Source organism: Akebia trifoliata, chromosome 12, assembly GCF_017979445.1.
Source record: "Akebia trifoliata isolate Shusen 1 chromosome 12, ASM1797944v1, whole genome shotgun sequence".
NCBI lineage: Eukaryota > Viridiplantae > Streptophyta > Magnoliopsida > Ranunculales > Lardizabalaceae > Akebia > Akebia trifoliata.
The window spans coordinates 34,665,959-34,687,173 of record NC_141386.1 but is presented as its reverse complement, the minus strand read 5'-3'; the positions used below and the strand labels follow the sequence as shown (position 1 = coordinate 34,687,173).

The 21,215-nt window shown below is 33.7% G+C and overlaps 2 protein-coding genes across 2 annotated transcripts; one reads left to right on the top strand and one right to left on the bottom strand.

Annotated features, from left to right (window-relative positions):
- Positions 1 to 5,777, bottom strand: LOC147389832 (uncharacterized). The gene is made up of 8 exons (XM_086418442.1): positions 5,446 to 5,777; positions 5,323 to 5,344; positions 1,361 to 1,417; positions 1,187 to 1,268; positions 928 to 1,023; positions 707 to 831; positions 598 to 616; positions 1 to 509 (listed from the first exon to the last, which is right to left on the bottom strand). The coding sequence occupies exons 1-8, from the start codon at positions 5,543 to 5,545 to the stop codon at positions 276 to 278; spliced, it is 735 nt and encodes a 244-aa protein (XP_086274568.1). The 5' UTR covers positions 5,546 to 5,777; the 3' UTR covers positions 1 to 275.
- A 6,640-nt stretch (positions 5,778 to 12,417) lies between these two features.
- Positions 12,418 to 14,050, top strand: LOC147389831 (uncharacterized). Its single transcript, XM_086417500.1, has 4 exons — positions 12,418 to 13,073; positions 13,171 to 13,347; positions 13,486 to 13,614; positions 13,729 to 14,050. The coding sequence occupies exons 1-4, from the start codon at positions 12,516 to 12,518 to the stop codon at positions 13,831 to 13,833; spliced, it is 969 nt and encodes a 322-aa protein (XP_086273626.1). The 5' UTR covers positions 12,418 to 12,515; the 3' UTR covers positions 13,834 to 14,050.
- Positions 14,051 to 21,215: the final 7,165 nt, after the last annotated feature.

Below are 21,215 nucleotides of genomic sequence, written 5' to 3'. Positions count from 1 at the left end.
TGATTTCAACTGCAGAGCTGTACCATAATATCAAATATAATATTATCAAACACAACTATAATTTTCGTCACCATCACTCAATAGATAGCTCAGACATCATTTGTGTCTTAAGCCAGAACTTCTAAAAACACAGTACACAACAAACTGAAGAAATCTGAAGAGAAAGAAAAAAAAGAAAAACTCCACATCATAGCAAAGTTATCAATAAATTCTGGTTCATATGAATATCAATACTCCTAATTCAAATTCTCTAGCACACCAACCAATGTGGAAGATCACCTAGTATAACCAGAAGGAGGATACCCTGCTTGAGGGTAACCGGGTGGAGGATAACCTGCCGGAGGATAACCTTGGGACTGAGGGGGTGGATACCCATAAGGCTGCCCATATCCGACTGGAGGCGGAACAGGCTGATCTAGGCGTGACATTTGTTGAATGGGGGGAATTGACATCACTGGTTGTGGACCAAACATACCATCTCTTTTGTCCATTTCAACCTTGTGTTGTGTCTGCAATACTCAATAATAACATCAGTCGACAGAATAGATCCAGTGATGCATACTATAAGTCTAAACAAATAAGTTACATATTACATACCTGCATACATGCGCAAACACTGAAAAACAAGACCAAACAGCATAATTAATTAATAAGAGAATTTCAGATCTAGTGACCCCGAGTGTTGGGTGAGGAAGGATGGACTTACGTGCAATAAACGAAATCAGCCAGACAGGACAGTATCTGAGAAGCCTCTGAAAGTTCATCGCTTCCAACAATCATAGCTACAATGGAAAATATGCATGCCAATTGTTGAAGGCAGAACATGAATCCCTGTGGGAAGATGGACGGTAGTTAAAAACAAAAATGTGTGTACACAAGTGTCTGTGGAGAGATATAGAGATAGATAGAATGAGAGCGAGAGAGTACAATAATGCAATTATCGCATTGTGTTGTTTGTATATTGAACTCGTCTTGCAGCAGAAAACGGGTGGAGGCAACCGAATTTCCAAAGCAGAGGAAAACCTGAACATAACGCAGACAATGTGAAACATATAGAAAATGGGAAAGTTAATATCTGGAAACAAAGTATAGAATGTAGCAGCAGGAACATGTTTGGCCACAAAGTTGACACACATTTGCTGAAAAAAAAAAAGGTTTAAGTGGGAGGATCCAATAAATGACTTACCTCAGTGCAGAGACAAAATTCAGGACATCGACTTTCTCCACATCTACCACTACATGGCAAATAACCAGCACAGCAGACATACCTAGAAGATACGAGCACACAAGTTATTCCAAAAAATGATTTGAAAACAATCGTTTTGATTCAGAACCTAAAGGAAATTAAACCACTGATTACCTTGACATATCATTGTAAAGAGCTCGTTTGCGTAGCATGTATGATACACAAGGTCCACTACAGAGAAATAAAAGGAAAAATTAGACTTTCCAAAGCAAAGAAAGAAAAAATGTTTTCTAACAACTCACATACTTTCATGACATAACACTATAACCAAAAAAAATAAAATAATAATAATAAGTTTCATAGCAAGAAACAAGAATCAGAACAAGCTTGATGAAGAGATTTATAAGAATGTACCACATAGAATAAGTGTCAGGTGCCTACAGTGGACATATGCACCTAGTGTATCTTTTGACTTATGTGCATCAATCAAACTAAGGGTATGTTTGATTGCACGGAAAGTCACTTTCCATGGAATTTGAAATCCATGGAAAATTAGTAGTGGAAAATAGGTAGGGTTGGAAAATCAAATTCCATTGTTTGATTTCACTTGGATAAAATCATGGAAAAAATATGAGAAAAAAGAAGAGGAGAAGGAAAAAGAAGAAGAGGAGAGGAGGGGGAGAGGAAGAAGAAGATGACAAGGAAGAGGAAAAGGGGAGGATGTGGCGGCGATGGTGGCGGCGGCGACGGCGACGGTAGCGGTGGCGACAACGGAGGTAAGTGAGGAAGATGGGGGGAAAACGTGGTGGTGGTGGTGGTGCCAAAGGAGGTGAGTGATGGAGAAGAAGGAGAAGAAGAAGAAGAAGAAGAGAGAGAGAGAAGGTGGTCGGAGACGGAGACGGAGCCGACGGTGACGGTGACGGCGATGGAGATGACGACGGCGGCGACGGAGATGACGACGGCGGCGACGATGAGGTTAGTGTAATGGTGGTGGTGGTGGTGGTAGTGGTGGTAGTGGTGGTGGTAGGGAAGAATTGAGGATGGAAAATATGGGTGGATTTCATTTTCCCACCCATATGGGTGGGAAAGTGAAATCCATGATTTAGTGGACTTTTGGAATGGGGTGGAAAATGAATTTCCATTTCCATGTGCAATCAAACACTTGAAAAATGTCATTTTCCATGGAAATTGATTTTCCACCCTATTTTCCATGTGCAATCAAACATACCCTAAAGGTAAAATTCAACATGACAGCAATAAGACCATGCCTTATGGAGCTAAAGGTTGGCCATCAAGAAAGTTGAGATGGACAAGCATACGACTAGCAAACACAACATAGAAACCATAATAATTAGTAGGAATTTACAAATGAAGCCGGACAACAAAATAAAGAAAAGCTGATTAAAGATGGGTTGTAGATGTGCAATGAAGATGACCGCAGCAGTAAAAAAACAAAGCACTTTTAGTACAAAAGGCTCAACAAAGGTGAGAAGAAGGCCAAAAATGATACTAATTGAGGTAGTGTAAGAAAAGATATGAAGACACATGTCTTGACTGAAGAGATGGAACTGAATGGAAAAATAAAATTAGGCAACCCACTGTTAGGGATAAGGAATAGATGATGATGATGATGTGTTTGTAGAGTATAACAAACAAATCATCTCATCATATCATCAAAATAAACATGCATCACAGCTTTAAATATGCTGCAAAAGCAGGTTCATTTGATTGGATAAATGGTGTTTTGTGGGATTTATTCCATCACACAAGAGTGCAGCAACAGATTTCTCAAGCAGAACTTTTGAAATGCATAAAACGTAAAGTTATGTCAATATTCAACATATATATATACACATATTTATGAAAACTTAGATTTTTTTCAACACTTACATCTTATTTAGGAACAATACAGGGACTTATCAATATCAAATAATAAATAAATATCACATATTTTGCTGGCATTTGTACAATACCCGGTGAAATACATGACCGCATGAAAGGGCCATAATAGCAACAAAAAAATACTACATACACATTATCATCACTTATTAAGCCTTAACTCTAAGCTTTGTTAGTATATATCCTTTTGCTCCACTCAAATACATCTAAGGTCATGTTTACCGCTAAGGAAAGTGTCAATGCTCGTGACTTTTGTAAAGATTCTGACATTTTAAGACGTGAAAACTATGTTAGAATTACATAGTTTGAGTCATTAGATCCTTAAATAGATCATCTCAACCATCAAAACCCTTGAGAATTACATAAACATTCCCTCTAGACTAAAATCTCTCAAAATAACCCTAAAAGAATAGGTCAATCTTTTATATACCCTTTTGGACCTTTGAATGGGCCCCTCAATCAGGGAACATCAGTAATAAAACCAGAATAACATAAATGATTTGGTGTCTCTTGGCCATCAATTTTAGTTGTGCATCCTTTGTATTTTGAGCCCTTAACTTGTATTCCATAGATTTTTGTTTGTGTCTAACCTATTATGAAGTCCTTGGGCTCCAAAGCATCCTTCCAAAATTCTAGTTTTGTGTTCACCATTCACCACCTCTTCAATCTTGTCTACTAATATTATTTCATCATGGGTTACAATCAGTACACGACATGGAATCAAAGCAAACACAATAACCTTGGAAAATGCAATAGTAAGACAGCCATGCAGTTTCATGGTTAGAAAGGCCTTCGTGCAAGGAAAAATGAAGGCAGAAAAAAAATCAACAAAAAGCAAGTCGAGTCCACAACTAAATAGTAGTCTATGTTTCTTTGATAAGATCATAGTCACCGAAGTCTCCGACTTATTGAAAAAGTTGAGATTAAATCATGATTTTTTCCTTCATTGATTTAGTCACGACTTTTTTAATAATACGCGAATTTTATGAACTTCGTGATTAAATCACGGACTTCACGATTAAATCACAAACAATGCGTAAAATAATGAGCATGCAAATGAGAGTGACATTGATTTGATGCTTTTGATGTGTTAGTGAATCCTAATTTGGACTTGTGGCTTTTTTATATTTTGAATTTAATCTATGGTTACTTGTGGATGGATGCATAAATGATATTAACATGAGAATTCTTGATTTATAATACTAGTTTAAAATGGAACTTGATGATTTAATATGAAAACACCTGCTAGTAGGAATGATAACATAGCCCTAACCTAGCTTGGTTTTTTCCCGACTTTTTCAGATGTTTCCTGATTTTTCCAAATTTTTCCTTTGCCGAATTATTCCCAAACCCCGACTTGGTGACTATGGATAAGATATATATATATATATATATAGTACAAATATCGAGTTGGGATCTTCCACGAGTTTCTTGCATAATTGGTCTCACTCCAATTCTAGGGGTAACTAAATTGGGCAATAAGTTCATAATTTTACTTAGACCAAGTTGTCTGATAAATGGTATCCACAAAATGCATTTAAAAATTAATATTGAGTAACTGATTCAACACCTCAACTTTGCAATTGGAGATTGGGCACACGAAAAAGGGCCTCAAAAGAACTAATGCCATGTCAGGAAACCAGTGCTTTCACACTACCAAAATTTCAATTTCTGCTACCTAGTGTCGCACCATCCAAGGATTTTCTTGGAAGAGTTTTCTACTATCAGTCCATGAGTGTTTCGTTTGTATTAAAGTTTCAAGTTCACATTTTGCACTAGAATATTAACTAATTCAACTTCCAAATTAGACATAGAGATGATGAAATTGTCTCGTATTTGTTACTACCTCCGAAGCTCAAGCTTCTGCACAGAGAAGCTATTTGCAGAGCATTGTTGAATAGTACAACTGATTAAAGTGAGGTTCTTTGTCCAAGCAAGAAGTGTAGAAGAAATTTTTAATCACTAAACATCTAAATTGCTTCCTTATAACATTCTAGAAAACAAAATCCTAAATTGCAAGATAATCCATCCCGTAAATCATCGAAGTCAACCTAAATTACTCCAAGTCAACGTTCCCTAATTTTGTAAACAAAATCCATACAAGAACCCTAGACCTCCAAAATCGGATTATCCTAATCCATAATTCCATATAAGGATTTAAAAAAAAAAAAATTCAAATCGGATCTCAGCTCAAGAGAAAATCTCAACAACAAAACATAACAGATCGGAATGCTTACCACCACAAAGCAAAGCAGCAATCTGCAAATAAGCAAAATAAGAAGATTTCAATATAAAAAAATCCTATAAAAATGAAGAAAATAATCACAAAGATCATAAGAGATCCAAAATCGACAACGTACAGGGAGTATCGGCTTGAATTGTTCTCATGAGATCAGTGTGCCAGACATTTCTGTAATTCTGACGGACCTTCATCTTGTCCAGATGATCCTGCGACGCCATGGCCGTACACAGAGAAGAAACTTCAAAGATGAAAAACCCTAATTTCAAATATGAACCAAGAAATCTGAGAGAGAGCAAGAGAGAGAGAGAGATCTCTTTAAAGGAGAAAAAAGAGAACTCTGAATCTTCTCTCACAAGGAAAGAACGTTGAGGGTTCTTAAGAAGAAGAAGAGTCGAAGTCTCGAAAACAGCTAAGAAGAACGTTTGACGAAGATGTGGCGGAAACTACACAGTTACAATTCCAGCTCAGCAATAATATAACTTTTAGATATTCGACCTACGTTTGACAGTCTCAGTCAAACCAATAGTTTTTATGGTTGGATATTCCTCTCTATGCCAGTTATTCATCTCTATGACATTTATGTTTTTTACTCGAATCTCAACCGTAAGTTTGATGGATGGATTCAAATGTCATTTGCCTGAAGGGGACTAATAGGCGTCTCGTGTCATGTTTTCATTGGCTAGAATCCACTTTTTAAGTTTCTTCCAAGCATTTATTATAGTTTTGTACATTTTCTTAACGAATGAGAACTTGCCACGTCTGAAACAGTTGGTTAACTAATGTAGTATTGCATTATAGGATCTCACCTGACCTTTTTTAAAACGGACGGAACCCGATATTGGCGTACACGATGGCTTACCCATTGGCGAGATTCATGGTGTGCCGCCCCAGTAAAAAAATATACACGTGAAGAAATAATTTTGTCATTATAAAAAGAAAGTTTCTATTACCACACCAACTTTTGTTAACGCAACCCTGTGGTGATTTACCTATGAATTGGTTTGGCGTTAGCAAAATTTAGTGTGGCAATAGAATCACTCTATAAAAAGTGTGGCAAATAAATTGTTTTTGTTGTGTATGTTTTTATCAATAAAAAATACCTCGAGATCATCGTCAAATCAAATTTTCTTTAAATTTTGTCATCAAGCATCAATATAGTGTTTTACCAAAGAGTCATACGGATACGATTAATGAGTAAAAAATACTTGAACGTATCGATTTTCATTATATAAATTGCATTGAAAATAAAGATGGAGAAAATGGTAAGGATATTGCGATATAATTAGAATTGAGAGGATAAAATGAAGATGTACTTTAGAGTATTGTGACAAATCACATATGACTTATGGGAAGAGGTACTAGCTTAGATCCAGAGGTTAAGAAGTAAGAGCAATTGACATGTAGAAAAGGCTTAAAGCGACTAATTTTATCATAGTAATTTTCATCTTTAGTTGAGATGAAGATTTTAAGTAAAAATATTCTCCCCGGAATTTGTGTTTGAGAAGCTAAAAAATTGAAAGCAACTTCCAATGTTGTGATTCTTGGAATAAATCGAAATAATAGATTTTTCTTTGTGAAGTTAAATATGTGAAAGAACGAAATAGCAAAGATAACACAATCGCACAAAACATAAGGATTTACGTGATTTGACAATATGCCTATATCCACAAAACAAAATAAGAATAATCACTATTTTGTCGTAAGTTTTATAGAGATCTCTATTTATATAATCGAGAACTATCAAAACATGTCAAACTCTCAAAACAGAAACCCCCCAAAAATTAGAAAACCCTTAAGTAAATATTACATAATTACCATTTTCGCACCCTTTAAAAAATTTGGGCTAGGAGTGTTGCCCCCTGCACCCCATATCTCTACCTAGCGCAACAAATACAAAACATTTACACAACAAAATAAATTAGTTATACCACGTTGAGTTGAATGATAAGTAATTAGATTAATTAGATATCCGAAATATGATCTGTTGAGCCAAAAAGAAATTGTTTATGCAATAACATGAAAAGTTAGGAAAGAGTTTCATAAATAACTCGGGTGGAAGAAACCTCTTTATTATATAGATGAAGGCAAGTTAATTAAGTAGTTTAGCCATGTACGATGAAGATTGCTTTGTACAAGTTCAACCGATCAAATTTTAGGTAAAAAAATGAAGTTGATTGAAGTAGCAAGAAAAGACATGACTATACAATATAAAATTTAAGTCTTTCTAAAGTTAAATAACACAATAAGATTCATAGTCCCAACATCAAATAAATGGGATTAAAGAGTAGAGAATAATGACTGAGATGATGTCCTAACAAATGAACCCTCACAACATTTGGTCAGGTCAATTAAGAATTCATTTGTCATGTCCATGTGAATTACAGCATAGAGTCATGTCAACTCTAATTAGAATTTAAATATTGTAATATAAAAATAATAAAATTATATTAAAAATTATTATAATATATAATATAAAATTAAGGAGACAAATCCTCATTATAATGAGGAAAATGGAAAATGGTCATCATGTTATGGTGTTGTTTACGAAGAAATTTGATTTATTAAGTATTCTTGGATGAATATTACATGAACCCCAATAGGATATTTATAGGGATTACATCAATCAAGATAAAGAAACTAGCCTAACATAAATATTATAATTTATTAGTACTTCCCGATATAGAATATCCTAAGTGATATTGCTTAGTTTATTATTCTCTAACACTAGTTTATATATGACTAGTTTTTACTGATTTGTCCTCATCAATGGCTTTATGCATAAGAAAAGAAAGATAGTTGAAGAAATTTATCATACTATTTATTAAATATTGGTATTTAATTATAAATATTTATATTTATGAAATAACAAGATGTAACTTCAACTCTTTGGAGTTTAAAGAATATAAATCAAAACTCTTTTGCAACCATCGAGCCCATAAATTCATGACCCCCCTCCCTCTATAGATAATATATATTTAAAATCAGTTTTATAAATCCATTGGAGATTAGTTAAGATGGTAAGAAGCAATTGGGTTTGCTTTCCATGTTGTGACTTTGAATCTCCATATGTCTTTCTATGTAAAGTGGCTACTTACCTGTCATAACTCATGACCGGGTGGGATGGTTTGTGCGGCCCAAATAGATTAGTCTCACCTATGGTAGCGATACTCCCTACGTCAAAAAAAATAAAAATAAAAATAAAAAAGATCGGCTTTGTCACACAATAAGATTCATGTTGCCAACATCAAATAGATTGGGTAAAGAGTAGATGACAATGACAAGATGATGTCCCTAATAAATGAACTATGACAACATTGGCTATGTCAATGAAGATTCATCTGTCGATGTCTATCTCAACTCTCATTAGACCTTAAATATTTTAATGTAAAAATAACAAAATTATATTAAAAAACATTATAATAGTATAAAAATAAGGTGACAAATCCCCATTAATGAGGAAAATGGTAATCATGTTATGGTGTTATTTATATATATGACTGGTTTAACTAGTTTGTCCTCATAAATGGCTCTAAAAGAATGATTGTTGAAGAAATTTATCATAGTATTTATTAAATATTGGTATTTAATTTTTGATAAAATACTTATATTTAGACAATACTATGATGTAACTTCAATTCTTTAGAGTTTAAAGAGAATAAGTCAAGATTCAAAACTCTTTTGAAACCATTGAGCCCATAATTTAATGACCCCCCTCCCTTTGTATACAGTATATCTAAAGTCAGTTTTATGGATGAATCATAGCCATAGGATTCTGCATATTTTAAATAGTCCTCGGCATAAAAACATTGGGTTTTAAGCCCATGATGAGCTAACTAAAAACAATCATAGAAATGATTTTTCCGTGTGCAAGTTCAACAAAAGATGGACCATGAAATTTACCACTTCAATGGGTTCAAAGAGGATTTTCTTTTTTTTCCTTTTTTGATTGATCGTGGGGAACAGATGGTCTGTAGCCAATTTTTTTTTTAATTTTTTTTTAGCTCTCTATAGTTGTTATAAACGATTAAGGTGTGCCACATCATCAAGACAATTACATCTGATCGTTTAAATTTAGAAGTTTAGGGTCTGTTCTTTACAGAAACCAGCTCCAGCTCCAGAAGCTGGCTTCTGGAAGAAGTAGAAGCCCAAAGCCTGAAAAGCCACATCCAACAGAAGCTTGTTCGTTACAGAAGCACATAAGCCAGAAATTGTTATTTGTTTGACAGCTTTTTATTGTTGGATTCTTATAAAATAACTAGAATACCCTTAATATTGATAATACACCCATAATGCACAAAAAATTAGCAGAATACCTTAACAAATATATAATTACACTATATATATATATATAACATTTATATTAAAAAATTATAAGAATAATTATTTTAATAAATTTATAAATTTTATAATTCTATTGAAATTTCAATAGCATCTCCTCTTAAAAATAAATATATGATAAAGAAAATATTTGCATAATATACAATCTAACATTCACATAAAGATGAAAAGTGTTTTGATAATAAAGTAGTGATGATGAATTGCTTTTAGCCTACGTAGTAAAGATGAAGGATATTTTGATAATTCTGTTTTATTTTTTAAAGTTAAGTTTGATTGAAATTTTGATTAAAGATGAAGGGTATTTTGATGAAAATGAAAGATATTTTGGTAATTCTATTTTATTTTTTAAGTTAAGTTTGGTTGAAAATTTAATTAAAAGGGTATTTTGGAAGATGAAAGGTATTTTGGAAGATGAAGGGTATTTTGGTTATTTTATTTTATTTTTAAGGTTAAGTTTAGTTGGAAATTTGATTAAAAATGAAAGGTATTTTGATAATTGGTAAAGATGAAGGGTATTTTGGTAATTTCATTTTATTTTTTAATGTTAAGTTTGGTTGAAATTTTGATTAAAGATAAATGGTATTTTGGTAATTCCTTTTTATTTTTTAAGGTTAAGTTTGGTTGAAATTTTGATTAAAAATAAATGGTATTTTGGTAAAGTCGAAGAGTATTTTGATAATTCCTTTTTGTTTTTTAAGGTAAAGTTTGATTGAAAATTTGATTAAAGATGAAGGGTATTTTAGTTATCTCATTTCATTTTTTAAGGTTAAGTTTAGTTGAAAATTTGATTAAAGATGAAGGGTATTTTGGTAATTATACTTGAACAGTTTTATGTTTTTGGCTTCTAACAAAAGTCATTTGAAGAAGCCCATCTTGGGCAACTTCTTTTAGGAGCTAATTGTGGGCTTCAATTGAAATCTATAGGAGCCAAAAAAGCCCAAACGAACATCATTTATTTGATTTTTTTGGCTTAAAAGCAAAAAAAGCTGGCTCTTGAAGCTAAAAAGAACAGGGCCTTAGTGACTATCCATTTTTAAATACTTGATTTGACTAAAAAATTATTGATTTTTTTTTTAAAATATGATCTAAATCATGAGTACAAGAGGAAAAAGTTATTATTATTTTTCCATTGTGATGTTTGTGGACTATAGAACAAGAGCAACAGAGAATAAAAAAAAAATGGGCTACAGAGGATCCCATCCCATGATCATGGGGTCCAATATATTAGGTAGTGGCAAAATGTACATCGACTGCCAACCCAATGCAATCTTACTCCTTTATCAAAGCTTAGGTTCAGCAATGTAATGGAAATAGGACATTACATAGGCAAAAGTGCACGTTTAGAGTAAAATACCAATCAATTTAGAAGAAATTTTTTACAAGATAGTGTTAATGCCAGGTAAGTTTTATGAAGTTGATGAATGCTGGACAATCAATAAGCATCATGTTGTTAAATTGACCTAGAAGAAATGAATATGTTGACATGGGTGGGTGCGTGTAGGGTAAGATTGGGAAAGATAAAACTAGAAATGAGTATTTTAAAATGCAAAAGTAACTAAGAAAACAAAAATTAGATGATAAGGATAGCAATCCAATTGGAAAAAAATATTCAACTTGAAGGTCATAAAATAATAAGAGAAACGATGATTCATATTTAACCAATATAACCGAAAGAAGCCATTTGAAATATTTCTTTTTGTTCCACACTCACCTGTAAACCAAATTCTTTGTATGAAGGAAAAATTACTTAAAGGACCTTGGTGGAGGGATTTATTTCTAGATAGTCCATAAGTTTTGTGCAGTAGTTTGATAGGACATTAAGTAAACATTTTATTTCTTGATGATTCATTATTGGTGAACTCACCAGTTTTTTTTTTTTTTTTTTTATTATTTACCGTTGAGTTCACCACTTTTTAATTAAAAAGTGGTGAACTCAACATTGGTAAAACCCACCCATTATCAAAATTTTCAGTTTTTTCGACTAAAATACATGGAAAGATCAACTAAAAACTTGAGAAAACAACTTGTTTTAAATGATTTCAACAAAAAAGAATCATTCTTGATCAATTTCCACCCAAAAATTAAAAATAAATCTTAATTTTTACATATATTGAGAAAATATTAAAAAAAAATTCTTGAAAATGACTTTTTCTTCCGTTTTAAATCCTTTTTGATGGGATGGAGTCTTCGAAACTCAATCGAAATGTCAAAAATCCAATTTTTTTTTGAATGAAAATGATGAGTTCAAATAGTAAGAATATTCAATTATGAGAAATGTGAGAGATAAGATTCAGGATGGTTAAAAAAGAAAAACTTTACTAAATAGACTATTAAGAGACCACCCAAAACTTATTTAGATAAAAAATCCCTCCACCAGAATCGTTTAAGTAATTTTCCCTTCTATGTAATTGGGCCTGATAAAAAAAAATTCTTAAATATTTCAAAATTAAAGTGACCAATCAAGGCACACATAGGTGTGTGGGCCCAAGAGAGTGTGCCAAATGGCACTTGTTGAGGTGTCTTGACTCATGAGAGCGCTGTCCACTCTCCTCAAAGGTGCATTGCACGTGCACTCTGTAGCCTATAAAGTCTGTATTTGAATTCTCCTCACAGACGAAACTGAGAAGACTTTGAAAGCCAGCCGACAAAAATCAATTTTTTCTTGTCTTTTTCTTCCATGAATTTCCATCCCAAGCGACTGGTGAACGTCGGTTCTCTAAATATTTAAGACGATTGTCTGTCGCATTTCGTTTTAAGCTCCAAACACATTAATAGAGAGAGGCAAAGACAGAACAAAACAAAGTTGAACTTCTCTACTACTCAATTTGAACTACTTCACCTTTTATCTCAATGTCCTCTGATCTTTTCCTCTTAGATGGTTCTTACTTACACCATTCAAGCGAAATTGCTTCTCTTGATCTCGACATGCAATTCCTCTCCTACCCTTTCTCTCCTTTTGAGGATTCACCATCTAATAATATCCTCCAAACCATCTCAAACGACCCAAACAACCAATTTTCGACTGATCTAGCTCAAGAAATGAACAATTCGTCTCTTTGCCCTAGTACCCAATTGCATTCGATGCGTACTTCTGTGATTTCTGGAGATGGGTTTCCAAGTTACTCTGTTTTGGACACTATGGGGGTGAAATCAGAGGAGTCTTATTCTGGTTTTGATTCTTATTCTCATAATCAATCTTCTCTTCCTAATATTAGCTACGGTACTGAGAAAATGATGCAGAGGAGCTTCAGTAGCCAATCTCTGGACCAAAAGCCGCGATTTTTCTTTCAACCTCGCTTCAATTCTCTCATGGAGGAACCCAATTTCCAAACCCAAGTCTTGGGTTGGCCTAAAAACAGTGGGAGCAATGGACCCTTGAGAAGAGCCTGCAGCACAGGCGATTTACAAGTTAGTAACACCATCCATTTCGGGGTTTCTCTCTCTCTCTCTCTTCTCATTAATGTGTTTCTTTCAATTCTAATGAATTTATGGTTTTATTAATTAGAGAACCAAAACCACTGAGTTGAGTCATCGATTATCTTCAAGTCCTTTGGCTTCAGAAAATTCTTTCATGGAAGAAGGTAATTGCAAAGTCAGACGTTACAGTCCAGAAGAGAGGAAACAGAGGATTCATAGATACAGAAGCAAGCGCACCCAGAGAAATTTCAACAAGACAATAAAGGTAAAAATAAAAATGGAAAATCCATCACTTAGTTTCATCACATACAAAACTAAATTAATTGTTAAAAAATAAAAAATAAAACTTGTGGCTGTGATTAATCTAAATGAAGATGGATTTATACTCTCTGCTTCAAACCAGTACGCATGTCGAAAGACCCTAGCCGACAGTAGACCTAGAGTACGTGGCAGATTCGCTCGTAACGACGAAACGGGAGAGATTCCCAAAGCTATAAGTTTCAATCGAGAAGAAGACGAAGATGAGCTTTGGGTAACTTTTACTTTTTAAAGTTCTTTTCTTGATTGTTTTTACTAAATTGAGAAAAAAAAAAGACAAAAGGGTAAAAGAGTATTTTTGATCTCTGAATTCTAACGTGTCGTACAGGTTGATGGATTCTACGAAGAGGACGGCACCATGATTGGAGTTGGAGAAGGAAGAGAGTTTCTTAATGGCTTCAGTCCAACCCAGTTTCAGTACCTTAGGTTCTGATGGCTACAATCACTAGCTTCTTCAAGTAAGGGACTGCTACGGTCATAATAATTGGCTTAAAGTGAAGCCAAGTGGGATGAGGACGTGACTAACGTGCGCCCGGGGTAGTAGCTCTGTTAGGAATTAGGATGTAGAAGCTCTAATTTGAAAAGAAGGGAATTTTTAATTTATCGCCTTGTAAATATAATTAAAGTTAATTAAAATATTGTTAAGTCCATTTCTCTTGTCTTCAGGATTCGTTTGGTTACAAAGCTATGATTTTACTTGGGTAGTTTAGCCTAATTCACCATTTTTTTTTTAATTAATGCTTAAGTGACCTCAATGAGGAACGCACGGGGGATATCTTGTCGTGGTGGTGCGCATGCCTGTAGATGTATTTTCTCCAAAATACAAGTAAAATGCATCTATGAATATACGCTCGCCACTATGTCAAGTTGTCCCCCGTTGAGGTCACTCCAGCACAACTCATTTTTTTCTTTTATATACTTCTATCATCCAACAAATCAAAATATGTGATCAACTCTTAGATGAAACATGTATGATTGTAATAATGTATTGACCTCTAAATATATGTTCTCTTTATCCTCTCACGTTGACTTGGATTTATTATATTACTTATGCTCAATCTACATAATATGTGTGGACCAATTTATTTTGCATTATTTGTAGCAAATGAAAATTTTTGCGATAAAAGAGTCGTAATCCAACGGTGTTCCATTCCTATAGATAGGAATGGTGTCTATGTGGCATATTTTCGTTGGAGAAGAAATACATTGGACTATATGCGCAACTTGATTAAGAGTCCAAGGTGTTTTAAATTCTAACTAAAACATGTCACATAGACACCGCTCTTATTTTATAGGGATGGGACACCTTACTGGATCTTAGGTCTTTGATAAATATTTAACATGCCCCTATGTTTTAAAAGAGTGGCATGTCTTCCCTTGTGAATTAATGAAAAAAGATTTAAAAATACTTGATTTTTTCTTTTCAAAATCAGTCAACTTCAACTCCTTAGATAAAATTATGCCAAGGGCATGGAGATCATTTTTTTTTAAATCTATGAGATGAGACTGACGTCAAAGGGGGCATTTCAACACATTGAAAACATAAAGAGCCAATTGTCAATTTTAAAAAGGTCCAAAATTTTGATGCCAAAGATTCCTTTTCTCCTCAATGATTGGCTGTCTGCTTTGGCATATTCCTTACCCCTAAATAGAAAATTGGCAAACTGCTTTTTTTTGTCGTTGAAAAGAACTCAATTATGGTTTCATTTTCTTACACTAGTACATATTTTAGCAAATCTTAAGCTGTTGGGCCATTAGCTGCTCAGGACACTTCACCAAATCAAACATAATACCTCTAAGTATTCTCCTGCAATCATGGTTCCCATTATCTCAAGAGCCGTGATAATATGACTCGCCAAGTGGCACACTCAATTGACTTCTTAACGTGACAAATTTAAGAATCATAGATTTATTTCTCAGGATACACGATTGCACCTCCTCATAAAAAAGTGTATCCTGAGGGTGTCGTGAATCTCAAAGCTATAGATCTACGATTTCTAAACTTGTCCATGTAAGGGAGTTGATTGAGTAAGTCGAATTTCACTTTCATAGGATTATGAATTTCATTTGGGTTTGACAAAACTATTATATGTGATAGGAAATGTTATTTAGAGAATATAAAATAGAGGAAGAGTTAAGACATTTCAGCTTTTTTGCCTAGCTCTAAAGAAATGGAAAGCGTGACGACTTCCGATAAAGCACTCGAACGATTGCCACTGATCTGATTTTGTCTATCAGTTTATTGTTCCACTCTGGAAACAGAACCAACACACATTCACCTCCTATCACACTTTCTCCTTTACTCAATTGGCAGGGTTTGATTAATCGCTGTCTCGAGTCATATCATCAGGACTCTTATCTCAAAATTGCATGTGTTTAGATAATCATGATTTTAAAACTCATCAGAAATGACTTGGGTGATTCATCCTACTCGAAGAGGTAACCATAAGAGGGATTCAAAGTGAATTGTCCATAACCTTAACTCGTTTGAGATCGAATTAACTTGTTTGATATTTTGAAAGGAAAATGCTAAAGTAATATTAAAATTGACATCAATTCTCACATTGCTGACGTGGATGTATTTACAGAACTATAGATGCTTTTCATCGAAGTGAAAAACATTTGTGGCAATGTGTGCACCTCCACATCAGCCATGTGGGAATCGATGCTAATTTTAATGTTACTCCAACACGACTCATTTTGAAAATATAAGTAGATTCTAATATAAATGGTTTGACATGACCAAGATGAGATTATTTGGATAAGTCAACTTAGTATTGATGGAGCCGAGATGAGATAAGATACCTGGTTTAAAACAGTGATTAAACCATTACCCCAAAGTTTCATTGTAATAAGTTAACCAATTGAGTTATGGTTCAAGCTGATTAATATAATCAACTTGTAATAATAAAAAAATTCTTTGATAAACTTGAACTTGTCTAAAATTGTCATTTAAAAATCTGAAGAAAAATATTTTTTTAAGAAATATTGATAGATATAGTCAGATGTAATAAATAAATTTGAGAGTTTAATAAATTTAAATAACTTAAAAGTTTGTTTTGTGTTCTCTCTTTAACATAATAACATCCAAACGAAATTTACAATATTTCCACTTCCCTAGCCTTCTTTTATTTCTCCTCTCTACCTTTATCTCTTTCAAACATTCCATGTGTGCCTCTTGAAGTGGCACATTTGCGATTTGGAAGAATTCCCATTTTTAATCTTACTATTAATTATCGATGCTATTATTTAGAGTCGTGATAATATGACTCGCTAGGTGGCATACTCAATCAACTCTTTGACGTGGACAAGTTTGAAAATCATAGATTTGTATGTCTCGGGATATAATGCTCCCTGGGGATACATTTTTTAAGGGAAAAGTGAAATTGTGTATCCCGAGACATACATATCTACGATTCCCGAACTCATCACATCAGGAAATCAATTAAGTATGACATCTGGCTAGTCAGATTATCATGAATCTATTATTTATGATATTATATAGAGCTCCCATGGAGGGCAGCCCACAATGAAGATTATGTCATTATGTTGTCCCAAGAACTTAGGGAACAATAATACAAATAATTAAACCATGCAACCTAAGTCAAAGAACCAAACTCTAGTCCATTGAACTAAAACTATATTAGTATTAGTGAGTGTACCTACAAAATTGATTAATTATGTTATTAATTTTGATGATTAAGATGTGTTTAGGACGAATGTGGGTTGATAATTTTCCAATTCCGAACGTAAAACAAAAGATCAAACTGATATGTGGTTGTTGATATTTAAAAATTATTGGATTAGTAATTCAGTGGGTAGTGCACCTTTGACCGAACTATTGAGAACATATTTTAATTAATTTGGACTAATGGAGCCAGTCCTATTTATTCTAACATCAATCATGGAGCCACCCAACAGATTAGTAGTTTATATTTTCTCTCTTCTTTGAGTAAGAGAACCGAAATCAAAATCAATAAGAATCACTAGGGTTCGGATACTTGGGAAAGAAAGATACCCAGAATTATTTTGACTGAAAATGCAAACCATTACTAGCTAGGTTGTACTTGCATATATGACGTATATGATGAGGTCCATCATCGTCAATGGACCCTAATCGTCCAAAGATTTGTCGGTGTGGATCGATAACTTGGTGGACCACGTACATTTAAGGTTTCAGGGTGGGCTAGCTCCATTGAGACTGATGAACCGAGGGCCATATATGATACAAAACCCTATCAATACATTGTAAGCACCCATGCATTTTTTTTAAGAAAATTAAGCCCTTAAATGCATATATTAGAGAGGGTAGAAGAGATTATAGGGCTTCTGCCTATATCGGTGCACACACCATAATACAGTAGAACCTAATATATAATACACTTCACACCCCCATCAAGCTGGCTCACTATATTGTGGAAGAAGGTTATTAAAGTTAGCTTTTACTTGGGAACCTCTCAGGCCTTGAGATGGCATTTTACGCTCCAATGATGCCTTTTAAATTTATGTCCACTTTGAGATGGTGGGTCAAAGCCTTTATATCTTTTGGGGTGGTATATGTGAAAAATCGAAATAACAAAGATAATAGAAATAACACAAACAGAAGGATTTACATGATTCAATAGTGTATTTAGTCCATGGATTAGAAAAAGAATAATCACTATTTTCTCTTAAGTTTACATCTCTCCGAACCTCTAAAACATGCTTTTTCTCCTTAAAACAAAAATCCATAAAAAAATAAAAAATAAAACCCTTAAAAAAATATTACACAATTGCCCTCTGCACCCCTTCAATTCTGTGTAAGGTAACAGAATACCAGACATTTACACAACATTCTAGATATATATTTCATTTTTTATATTTGTCTTAGAGAAAATAAAAATGTGACATTCATTCCAATTTTACAGAGAGAGAGAGAGAGAGAGAGAGAGAGAGAGAGAGAGAGAGAGACGGAGATGCTTATAATTTATAAAGTTCAAAGTCACTAATCACAACCAACTCCAAGCTTAGCACTCTCACTCAACCATTAACATACTTTGACCAATTGGCTTTATAAAAGTTACTTTATTTTTTAAATAAAAGGAACCCAATAATAGATTTGTTTATAAAGAAAGAGAGACAAAACCTGTAGATAGTTCAATCCATCACATATCCCCAGGGATACCCAAAGAGAAACACTAAGCATCTGATGAGGATGAGAAAGAGAAAGAGAGAGAGAGAGAGTCATAACCATCTTCAAACTTAGAATCTACCCCCCACACAACCACTAACATACTTTGACCAGTTCCCTTAACCAAAGTTTGTATATTTAACAATGAATATAATCCACAGAAGACTATAATTTCCAAAGAAAAGAGTGACACAAACTTATAGATATATCAATCTGAGCATCTAATAATGTTTACAAGAACCGAATCTCATTAATCTGATCAACTCTTTCAATACTAAAGAAAGAAAAAAAAAATTATTGGTCTAAAGATGGATGATTGGCTTTCAGTACGTGTTGATAGCTTAAAAACTAGCTTCCTGTTCTCATCAAAAGAAAGAGAAAAAGTGATACTCAACTCCATTAATGGGATGAGCAGAAAATAAGAGATAGCTTATTAAATTGATTAATACTTAATAGAATCCAAAAGACAATGATTCCAAATACTCTCTTTTGACCAGCGCAGTATTATTACTTATTAGTAGTAAATTAAGAACAACTACTTCAATCTCCTATGATTTGCATTTTTTTAGATTCCAGGATGATTAATCCATAAACTTAGTAGAACGAGACACACACACACACAGACACACAAAATGGGTGATTCATGGCTTCGAGCAGATCTCTTTCTAATCCAATCCAAAATGGTATTATTGGTTCATTGAGGTATAGGGGTATGAAAAAGGGTAGATATCCATCTTGGATTGGGTTTGGTAGTATAACAAGGTATGATTAAATAGTTATAGAGACAGGACTTATCTGTATTTAGGATCGGGTTTGGGAGCTATGTTGGGCAGCGAATTCAATAGCTTATATCATAATTATTTTCGAAATATATACAAAAAATTAGGGGTAGGGATCATAAATGTGTAGACCCAAATTCTTGTGGACCATGCCAAACTTGATATGGATGAAATTTTGTTTGACCCTCACCAATTTTTTGGATTGGTAAGCCTGTTTTTTGTGAGTTCAGCAATTCGGTGTCGACAGGATTCAAATCCAGATCTCTGGTATCATCACCCAAAGACTAACTAAATTAGTTGACATTGCTCGTGTGATTCTATTTTTGATAAAATTGGGTGTCCAACTCAAAATCAATTGGCAATGAGTGAAGAGGTCCAAAATCTTATAAGGAGAAAAACAAAACAATTTGTGTCTAATGTGGGACTAAACTTGACAATTTTTTCACTTTATTTACTTCAATCTATACTCTTTTTTTGTCTTTCTATCTTTCTTTTAAAATCTTCAATTTGCACATTCTTCTACCTTAGGTTGTAATTAATCTTCATTGCAAATGATTAAATCGTCTCAATTAATTTAAACTTAAAGTTTGTTGCTTATGGGTGTCCTTAAAGGAGGCCTTGACAGTACTAATTTCCTAAGGGTTTTCTCAAGGTTATTGCAGTTGGTCGTCCTTTTGTACATAATAAATTTAAATAATTAAGGTTGTCTCCACTACTAAGATATGAGTGTTGGCCACCATGTCAGGTTAAAAAGTGTTGTATTTTGCTTTGTTCTCTTCTCTCTCTTTTTTTCTTTTTTTATGTTTTTTAAAATTAAGCACACGAGCAATATTCCACTTTTTTTTTAAAATAGGTTTAATTAAGTGAATCTTTGCGGTGGCAGAGAGTGTAGTAGGGGCCAGCCTTTTTTGCACTCTACAAGCATAGATGTAATAACTACTTTGAAGAAAGAAGAAGGTTTTGCAAATCAAGTGCATTTGAATAAACCAAAGACCATGGAAGAATCAAAAGTTGGTCAAAACTCTTAAATTCTAGTAAAATTCCTTCCTGTTGGAGAATCCATAAAAGGTGACATATTTCACTAGAAACTAACACAGCTTGATACCCCAGAGAGTGTGGGACCTCTCAATGACCATGTTAAATTGGTAAGACAATGCTGTCATGACCTCATACCCCAAAAAAATTCCCCCTGGACACACTTTTTAGGCCCATTCTACTAAAAAAAATTCTACTGGACCCAAGCATGTTTTCATCATGGGGCTTGAAAGTTGAAACCTTATTTTTTTGCTTCGCAAGTTGTGAAACGCACCTTCACAGCCTTTTGCATCAACGAGAGCAACCGATCAATTGGCTCTGATATCTAACATTGACTAGTTTAGTTACTGCTTCATTTCTCAAAGTGTTGATCCCTCACCAAATGTCTGTTTACATTTGGACTAGGATAGGACACAATTTTAAGGTTTGGAAGATAAATGAGTCAGACCATAGGCTTGTTTAAATTTAAATTTATTCACGATCATAGGCATCCCATAAAAATTATAATAGACAAAAATTTGAAAACTCTTGGCTTTACCTCCTTAGATCTGAAAATGTTTTCTCCATGAGTTCATGATTTGCTTTGTGGATTTGAGTTGTAACCTTACACATTATCCATTTTTTTTTCTCTTTTTCTTTCACGTGCATCTTGCTTGTAATATATGAATTACGTATAGTATAAATGTGAAAATATTTACTTCAGTTTATTAGTATACAAACTCTGCTTTTCAATCCATGTTTGTTAGAATTTTTATTGTTGCACCAAGCGTAATTTGTGAGAATAAGAAAACCGCACAAATTTATAGGACTCTGCAACCATTATTGTAAGAA

Bases quoted from the DNA above. Each gene is read 5' to 3' on its own strand.
- LOC147389832 (XM_086418442.1), bottom strand. From the start codon at position 5,545: ATGGCGTCGCAGGATCATCTGGACAAGATGAAGGTCCGTCAGAATTAC. The intron at 1,418-5,322 runs GTAAGCATTCCG...ATTTCTCTGTAG, and splicing joins TGCTGCTTTGCTTTGTGGTG to TGGACCTTGTGTATCATACA. The intron at 832-927 runs GTACTCTCTCGC...ATCTTCCCACAG, and splicing joins AATGCGATAATTGCATTATT to GGATTCATGTTCTGCCTTCA.
- LOC147389831 (XM_086417500.1), top strand. From the start codon at position 12,516: ATGTCCTCTGATCTTTTCCTCTTAGATGGTTCTTACTTACACCATTCA. The intron at 13,348-13,485 runs GTAAAAATAAAA...GCTTCAAACCAG, and splicing joins ATTTCAACAAGACAATAAAG to TACGCATGTCGAAAGACCCT. The intron at 13,615-13,728 runs GTAACTTTTACT...CGTGTCGTACAG, and splicing joins AAGACGAAGATGAGCTTTGG to GTTGATGGATTCTACGAAGA.